The 9,507-nt window shown below is 35.6% G+C and overlaps 1 protein-coding gene across 2 annotated transcripts; it reads left to right on the top strand.

The window, feature by feature from the left end:
- Window positions 1-1,522: 1,522 nt before the first annotated feature.
- On the top strand, window positions 1,523-9,075 carry LOC111018683 (proline-, glutamic acid/leucine-rich protein). Of its 2 annotated transcripts, XM_022294884.2 has the most exons (14): window positions 1,523-1,715; window positions 1,958-2,275; window positions 2,627-2,743; window positions 3,265-3,323; window positions 3,739-3,844; window positions 4,106-4,177; window positions 5,030-5,089; window positions 5,193-5,322; window positions 5,407-5,600; window positions 5,749-5,933; window positions 6,260-6,387; window positions 6,971-7,248; window positions 7,688-7,931; window positions 8,174-9,075. In XM_022294884.2, the coding sequence occupies exons 2-14, from the start codon at window positions 2,012-2,014 to the stop codon at window positions 8,788-8,790; spliced, it is 2,454 nt and encodes an 817-aa protein (XP_022150576.1). In that variant the 5' UTR covers window positions 1,523-1,715; window positions 1,958-2,011; the 3' UTR covers window positions 8,791-9,075. The 2 variants fall into 2 exon arrangements, with proteins under 2 accessions (XP_022150576.1, XP_022150577.1); XM_022294885.2 differs by lacking the exon at window positions 1,523-1,715 and having other exon boundaries at window positions 2,134-2,275; window positions 3,269-3,323.
- The last annotated feature ends 432 nt before the right edge of the window (window positions 9,076-9,507 follow it).

Genomic DNA, 9,507 nt, shown 5'->3' with positions numbered 1-9,507 from the left:
CGTTTTAAGAGCACATAGACCAAAATGAATCAAAGTTTAAAATACAGGGACAAAAATGGTATTTTAACCTACAAATTTTTTTATTTAATTTTGAAAATAAGAAACAGTAAATATTATTTTTCTCTTCTATTTGTTGCAAACACAGCTGCGGTTAGCAGAGATTCGTGCTCTCGAGCCAATAGCTAAGTTTTATCCTCAGAGGATGGAGCGAAAAAAATGTCATTGAATTCTTTATATCTTTTTTTCACAATATTTAGATATTGACTCATCAACACTCATCTTCATCGGTTATTTTTGTAAATAGGAAAAATAAATATATAATATGTATAATTTTTTTTTTCAAACAAAATAAAGAGCTTCAAAATTGTAGTGGTCGTGGATATGAGTACTAACGGATCACTACCTAAATATTTTATAAATATATCCGATGTATAACACATACATGCCCTTTGTTTGAAAGGGATAAGATCTTTTTTAGATCAGCAACGAATGTCTTGTTCATAGAGGTTAGAAACAATAAAAAAAAAAAAGAACAATTAGCTTGATGTCTCTATAATGCTTTGTTTATTATTATTATTTTGTTCGTATATATTTCGACTACATTTACCCAATTGTCAGGACAATTAACCTCTCTCTCCATATGTATTTGTACAATGAGTGGAGGTGGAAAATTCAAACTCATGTTGGCAATTAACTCATATTATTAATGAGGTTAAATTAAAAAAAATTACCGTCAATTTTGCCATTTATTTGAAATACATCTATCATTTCAAAAGTTTAAATACTACCCTTCATTTTTCATAAGCATTTCAAAAAATATCATTTAAGTAAATATCTGTTAATATTCCAAACGAAAAATTGACGTGAAATAATCTAAACTTACGCGTCAATTAATATGAAAACTTACCTAGGTTAAGTCGAAAGAGACGAAATATTGAATAAACCGTCCCTTTTAAAGAAACAATTAGGTAGGTAATAAAGAAGCAAACTATATTGGCATTGGAAGAAAATAACTTTTAAGGCAAAATTGAGACGCTAATTACCTCGTTATTATAGATTACCATGTCAACTTTCCGTTCAAAATATTAATAGATGTTTGCTCAAAAAATATTTTTGGAACCACTATACAAAGTTAAGGGTAGTATTGAAAATCGTAGAAGTAGATTTGAATTGTGGGCTCACCTAAGATTTGTAATCTCATTCATCCCTCGTAACCTCAACAATTTCATTTTAATTTTAATTACTTGATTGGAAATATACATCAATTACCACTTCGTTTGTCATTATTATTATTTTAATAAAAAATATTAACATAGCAATACATTTATTATTGGTTAGATATAAAAAAAAGAGTATAATAATAGTTGTAATATATGTGATTCATATTCCGATTAGATGAGTAATCCACATTAAAAGATCTATGATTTCGATTTTAGAAAATTTATATAAACGAGAATAAATTAATTTAATCTCATCTGTACTAATTTTCATTCGATTCATTATCGATTCCGGATAAGTAAAGGGGTGGCGGTATTTCTGAAACAAAAAACAAAGCTTATATATAAACAATAGTGTAACTGTGTGAGTTGTTCAACAAACCTGCGCCGTTCTCCCTCCCTCCCTCTCTCTGCGGCGGCGACTCTCTCTCTCTTCGGCGGCGATCAGCAGACGTCCGTCTCTCTCTCCCGGCAACAGGCTAAAGCTTATATTTCGAGGTTAGTTCCTGTTTATATTTTGCTTGGCCCATGGTGTTTGATTACCGCTGCTGCTGTGCTTGTTGAAGTATGGATTTTCAATTTTTTGATAAATCATGGCAGTTGATTCTGCCTTCGAGAGAATATTGAGAAACTCTCGATTTCATGGCATTAGGGTTTTTTTTTTTTGGTTTTCCTGTTTAAAGGTGACAGTCACGATTACATTAGTGTATTTTAATACATTTGTCTCATGTTTTTGATAGTTATTAGACGGGAAGTAAGGCACTCGATTTCTGCAATCTTCTCATTGAACCATAATGGCGGCCTTCAATCTTGTTGCGAATATGTATGACCCAGCTTTGAAGCCACGCTTGCTACACAAGCTTCTCAGAGAGCATGTGCCGGATGATAAGCGGACGTTTCATGATCACTCGGAACTCTCAAATGCGGTTTCTATGATCAAAATCCACAATCTCCTCTCCGAATCTTCGTCTTCCAAGGACCAAAAGCTGATAGATAGCTGGAAATCCGCCGTTGATTCCTGGGTCGACCGCTTGTTTCTTCTTCTCTCTAATGACATGGTATAAATTTATATTTCATCGAATTCTATATGAAGTACAAATTCTATGAAAACTTTTAGGATGTCTTGATCCAACAAAAGAAAGTGTGTGTGTGTGTGTGTGTGTGTGTGTTGGGGGGGGGGGTGTCATTGTGTTTACTATCGGAATTCCTAACACGACCATGGAGAGATTTAACAATAAGAAAGCAATGTTGTTTCACAAGATTACCTGAGAAACTTCAAGACTCGAACCTTGCTTGAATATTTAGCATTTCACTGGCATTCAGGAAGATAAGAAATAATCCTTTATTCTTTGAGAAATTGCTCAATTTCCTTTAACGGGTACTAATTCTAACATCCATTATGTGTAAAGCCTGATAAATGTTGGGCGGGAATCATTTTACTGGGAGTGACTTGTCAACAATGCAGCTCTAGTCGTTTCTTGGCATCATATACAGAATGGCTTCAGAAACTTCTACCTCACATTCAGGTAATAATAATTATTTTTTTTCCTTGGATTGATTCTTTAGTATTTAGCTACATGTATCGAGTGGCAAAAATATTAATGATAAAGTATATGTAAGGAAGGAATGTAAATATGGTGGTTCTGAAATCTGGTTATCATTTCATAAAATGTGATTGATTATTTCTTGATGGAAATAATGTAAAACAATATGTTGGAGGCATGTGGTAACAATAAGATAGAATTTGGCAGCACACTAATGCTTACGGAGGCATGCTTATAGTCGATGCGAGTTTTATGAGCCAAGGGTTGAGCTAATAATTTTCACATGGTTCATTTTACCAAGAGTAATTCAAAATGAAATGTAATGACCGAAAATTGTCTAGTTTATTCTTTTGTTGTTCCATCTATTTATACAGTTTTCGTCTTTTAAGTTTTCATCTCATAATTCATTAATTCTTACTTATATTTGAATGCTGCTAAAAATATTAAACTACTTTGTTTTTTTTTCTTTCTCCTTTTTTTTGGTGTTTTCCCTTGTTCAATAGACAGATTCTCAGTTTCTCAAGGTGGCTGCTTGTGCTTCAGTCTCAGATTTATTCTCAAGGTACATCTTCATTTGACCTTGACAGAAATCTATCATACAAAGTAATCGCTCGGACACAAATTGATTAGTCAAATATGCCCTTTCCAAAAGTGGAATATCAATGTTTACTGTTAAGCCCTTTGAAAATGGAAAACAATTTTTACCAAGCATACCCCAAACAGCCTCTTAGAATTTGTACTTGTCGTTTATATATTTACTTTGAAGATATTGCAGATTCTACTTTTGAATGCTGACTTAAGAGTACAACTGGGTGACTTAAATTTAATTGGAAGGCAATGGCCTAGAGAAATGGTCTTTCCATCAAATAATGCTAGTTATTGGTTCATTTTGTCTATATATTCAAAGTAATGTGCTTTACCATGATATGGCTGGTTTCATGACTTTGACTTGTAAAGATCTCTAATTTACTAATTAGGTTGAGTAGATTTCAAAATGTAAAGAAGGATGGGACTTCTTGTGCTGGGAAGATCATCCAACCAGTTCTTAAGCTGTTGCATGATGATAATTCAGAAGCTGTTTGGGTAAGTAGCACAGGTGAATTCACATTTTTCATTGACTATTTTCATGTGTTAATGAGCTAAAGAGTTTTGTACCATTCATTAAAGAAAAAATAGTTTTGTAACTATGGTATTTTGATGATGTATTCCAACTGAGATCCTTTTTTATTAATCCCTTGGGCTCTTGTGAGACTGCTCATATCTACTTTTTGTACTCTTTTCCCGGTTACTACTGTTTTTTTTTTCGCATCAATAATATAATTACCTGCATGTTGGTCGATGCAGGAGGCTGCAGTTAATCTATTACACACTCTGATAGCTTTCTTTCCCTTTACAGTCCATCGTCATTACGACTCTGTAAGTGCTTTATCGAATAATGAGATATTCATTATGATATAAATTATAATTACAAGACTGTTGGTAGGTCTCTGACTTGTCAAATATCTATAAACCATACGGTGTTATCTGAGGTGCAGAAAAATTTTGCAACTGAGCTGCAAACGAAAAAATTGCATTCTTCTTCACAAAGAGCTGCAGTGAAAAACTGGAAAGAGTATACCAATAGTACCTAAAACAATTAAATTTACTCTCACGACTCCACCCAATCAATAGAAATTTCTTCTTTTTCATACCAATGGAGCTTACAACAAAAAACTACACCAGTCGGTATTAATCATCAAAGAATTATAATAATGAAAACTAGGAGAGTACACCAATAGGAGCTAAAAAGAATCAAAGCTCTTGACGGTCTTTAACCTAGATACTGTTGCTCAAAGTACAGTAGAAGAAAAGATAGCCTGCTAGTTTCCTCATTTTGGTTGTGTAGTCTCTAACTTTAGTAGATTTCACCTTTGGGTTAGGTGGACAAAATTTCCCTCAGACAAGCACTGATTGTCTCTTCTCAAAAACTCCTGAACACCCCAAAAAGCTCAACTTTGGTGTTCCGGATTTTTCATAAAACTTGATATTAAAGACATTTGGTCCAGAGGTTTAGGGGCTGTTGTTTATACTTTCTAGAATTTGGTTGTCCCTTCTCAAGATCTTGGCATACATGACTTCAAGTTGTCAGCATGTTATTCATCTAGAAAATTTTCATCTGTGTAATTGAAAAGGCTGGGAATGTGTAAATCCCATGCGAAGTTTGTTTTAGTGTTGAAATAACTAGTGCCTGTTTATCCCTGATGCATTGAGTATTGATATCTTCTGCAGGCTGAAGCTGCAATTGTTTCAAAAATCTTTTCAGGGAAGTGTAGTTTCAATATGCTGAAGGTACTGTGTTTCTTTTTACTTTAATGTATTTTCAATCATAGATATTGCTATGCATCACATTTCCTCTATAATTTTCTGTCTTTGTTTCGTATCCAACATTTAGAAGCTTGCCCATTGCCTTGCATCTCTTCCAAAATCAAAAGGAGATGAAGATAGCTGGTCTTTACTGATGCAGAAGATTTTGTTATCAATTGATAATCACTTGAATGAGGCCTTCCAAGGCATTGGTGAAGGTGAATACGAACCGTATATCATATCAAGCTAAGCTAACTTTAATATGTGAAGACGATGCAAATGATCCATTTGATTGTATGTAGACTCAAGGGGGAGTGAAGTTGTAAGGTTACTCATTCCACCAGGGAAAGATCCTCCACCACCTTTAGGCTGTAATTCACTGCCAGGAGGTTCCTTTGACAAAATAACAAAGAGCTCAGAGAGATTGTTGACATCTAGCATATCAACCTTGATGTTTTGCTGTTCTACAATGATAACAAGTTCATACCCCCATCAGGTACCATCATATCATTTCATTTTTTATTGCAGCGCTTGTCTTGAAAGAGGAATAGTTGGTCTCAATATTATGTACTGTGAGACCTCAATTTATTCATGAATATAAAGAAATAAAGAAAAAAAATCGATGTTAAAAGGATATTTTACAGGTGGCAGTTCCAATTCGCCCTCTATTAGCTCTTGTTGAGAGAGTGCTGATGGTGGATGGCTCTTTGCCACCCACGTCAGTGCCATTTATGACTTCTCTGCAGCAAGAGTCAATCTGTTCAGAACTTCCAACATTACATTCAAACTGTTTGGATCTTCTCATTGCCATCATTAAGAGTCTTCGCAGGTAAGGCATCTACAACTCAACTGCAGATGCTATATGTTGTGGAATTTCTCATCCATAAGGATGATCATTCATGTTTAAATGAATACAAAAATTATCCAATAGGAACATGAGCCTAGCTCAGCGGTAATTGGCACCAGTCTCTGACCAAAAGGTCATGAGTTTGGATCTCCCTACTCGTACTAAAAAATAATCCAATAGGAACATAAAGTCTCCAATTTGTTTTACTTATACGAGGAGGAAAGTGTGAAGCCTATCAAGTCATTTGTTACCGCAAATTCGTATGCTATATTTTTGTTGATATACTTATTATTAAATTCCGTTTGCAGTCAATTGTTACCATATGCTGCATCTATTGTGCGTCTCATTGTAAAGTACTTCAAGAAGTGTGTCTCTGCAGAATTGAGAGTAAAGGTTTATGCAGTTGCCAAGTTATTGATGATGTCTTTGGGCGTTGGTAAGTAGTAGCCAGTAGTATTTCAATTATTATGCATCTATGTATTGGTCAATTGTGTGTGTGTGTGTGTGTTTTTTTTTTTTTTGAGAAATCAATTAGATGTTATGAATTTGTATAATGTGATTGTAGCATATGAATCCAAATAATGTGATTTATTTATAGCATGCCCTTTATTTTAAGACTTTACCCTCTTGTACTTTCTTTTTTTATCTATAACTTCTTGATGGTCAATTAAAAAAATATTCACTAGGGGTAAAGGGTGCTCAGAATGCAAGTCGAGTCTAAGAGCTAATTGGAATTAGATATTTTTTTAAGGGAGTTTGAGAAATATAGGATTTTGCCACTTTACTATTAGAGAAATCAGCATAATTTTAACCAGGCTATCAAAATAAATGTGTTTGCCAATCCAACTTGCTTATTGCTGAACATGCATGGAATGCATGGATCTTCCTGTGTTGCACTTTATCAATTCATTGAAAGATACATTCTTTGTATTTCATTTGGCATGGATTATATATTTTATACATATATGTGTAAATAATGTTTTGGGACCTAAACTCGTTCGACGCTGCGTCTGGTTCAGGAATGGCTGCATCTCTTGCACGAGATGTGATGGAGAATGCACTTATCGATTTGAATCCTGTTGATAATGAGAATTTTGCCCCATCTAGTGTGAATTCAAAGGACACTCAAAGGGAATTCATGCAACACCACAAGAAGAGAAAACGTCCTTCAGTTCCCACTTCCCTGCAACAGCAGCAGGAGAGGCATGGGTCAGGGGACGTTGACAACATCATTATGTCGACTCCAGTCCCTTTGAGGATAGCTGCGCTTGAGGCTTTGGAGACCCTTCTTACCCTGGTAGGTATTATTTATGTTATATGCATTTATCTTTATTATTTCCTCTGCTAGATGAGTAGGTTTATTTATCTGCATATGAGTTTTTTTGTAAGGTTGTGTACGAATTGGTCTCGGATGCTTTTTCATTTTGTGTTGAAATGAGTATAATAACAGATGGGGGTGGAGATATTGAGGGAGCATATTTTGGAGATTATTTAATTCTTTCTCGTGGGGTCAGTTTCCAAGTTCTTTTTTGTAATTATCAGTGCAGTGTTATCTCGTTGGATTGGAGCTCCTTTCTTTGAGCTGTTTTTTGTATGCCCGGTTTATTGTCTTTTTCTATTTTTCTCAATGAAAAGTTCGGTTTTTCATTTTAAAATAAAAATGTTGAAATGATACCTAAATGCTAGTAGTAATTGCTCTAGCTTTTTTTGCTTTTCCCATTTGTTTATTTGGATAGGCTGGTGCTTTGAGATCTGAAGAAGGGTGGCGTGGAAAAATTGAACAACTTTTAGCAACGGCTGCAACATCTTCTTTTGATTGGCCACGGGCTTCAGACAACGGTTCTTTCCAAACTGATGAATCTATTGAGGTTTGGACAGATTATCAGCTGGCAGCATTTCGCACGCTGCTAGCTTCATTTTTGTCCGCCGTCCATGTACGCCCGCTGGCTTTGGCTCAAGGTCTCGAGCTTTTCCGTCGAGGTAGATCTCTTTAAAGGACTTTCATAATATCACTGTGTCGTAATATTTACTTTTAACGTCAATAAATTTATCTACTGAAGCGTCCCTTAGGAAGAGCTCAACCGACAAAGACGAGTTGGAGTAAAAAGGATTTTGAATCCTCCTCCTAATTGTTCTATCAGTGAATTTCCCCCGGAAAATATTTCTATAAGCTACATTATCGTCTCTGTTGGCTATATTTTGATAGATATTTTCTTCCTCAGGTAAACAAGAATCCGGAACTAAACTAGCTGAATTCTGCGCTCATGCTCTTTTAGCCATGGAGGTCCTAATACATCCGAGGGTACTTCCCCTGTCGGATTTCTTGCCGGTGCATTTGAGCTCTTCTGAACGACAATCTACCTATAAATTCGAGGAGAATATGTTCTTTGATGGTCTGAATTCTAGCAAAGTGTTGAAGATTGACACAATGCAGGGCGTGGAGCAGAGTGCCCCTGATTTAGATGACGATTTCTTGTTCAATAACGAGGTTGCAGATGATATCGAAGAGGCTCCAATTAGAGAGGCTGGTAATGAGATAAATGATGGTGAAACGACGTACAACACCTCTAATGACTCCAGCAAAGAGGCCTCTGTCCTTGGTCCGTCGAGCACAGAGACACCTAAGAGGAGCGAGCAGGAGACTGCAGCAGCCATAACAGATGTAGGGGTTGTAGAGAAAGATGATGCCTTTGGTAATGCAAGTATAAATGATTCTCCCATGTCTCCAAAGTCTGATAAAACTGATGATTTCGAAAGGGATCGGGGCTCGAATTTATTGCTAGAAGACGATTTCCCCGATATCATCGATGCAGATCCAGATACAGACTATGAAGAGTGAAAAAGGTACTGGCATTCTTAAATCAATTTTGTAGAGATGAGAATGTTTCAGTTCAAGATAAATTATTTTTGTTCTAATACATGTCACCATAGTTTAAGCTTATTTAGGATGACTATGTATATTAAGGTTGAAGTTCAAAAAATTACAAAACCTTAGGATCTGTCAGTGTCAATTTTTGGTTACAGAATGAAATTCAGTTACCAAGTCTAACAAATTGCTAAAGCTTAGGATCTGCCAGTGTCATTTTTGGCCATGTAATGAAATTTAGTTACCAAATTTATTTAATTGTTTTAACGAAAATCTTACTAATTTTTGTGTTGCAGCCCGTTTTCTTACTCGTGTACTTTGAATCACACTATTGGATAGGGGTGTAAGGACCCAAACCGATCTGATTCAGGTTGGTCGGGTTTGGTTATAGCATAAGTCGGTTTGGTTCGACTGGTTCTTAAAAACCGATTTAAAATTTTGCCCTACCTTGCAATCTTGCACGGACTCCCGTGCCCCTCTCTTCCTCAACAAACCAATTAACCCGCGACTTCTCATTGCCTTCTCTCGACAAACCTATTCTCTTTCAAAGTGGCTAACATTCCGATCGAATATTTTGATGGTATCCAAACAAATCCACTGGCCCTCTCTCAATACAAGCCTTCAAATTCTCTCTCAACAAACTCTCAACGGCCAACCTTTCAATTGAACTTTTCGACGAAATTCAAACAA

The sequence above is a fragment of the Momordica charantia genome (assembly GCF_013281855.1).
Source record: "Momordica charantia cultivar OHB3-1 chromosome 9 unlocalized genomic scaffold, Mcharantia_2.0 BLBB01000009.1, whole genome shotgun sequence".
Lineage (NCBI taxonomy): Eukaryota > Viridiplantae > Streptophyta > Magnoliopsida > Cucurbitales > Cucurbitaceae > Momordica > Momordica charantia.
Note: the sequence above shows the minus strand (reverse complement) of the source record. Positions and strands in the feature narration are given on the sequence as shown.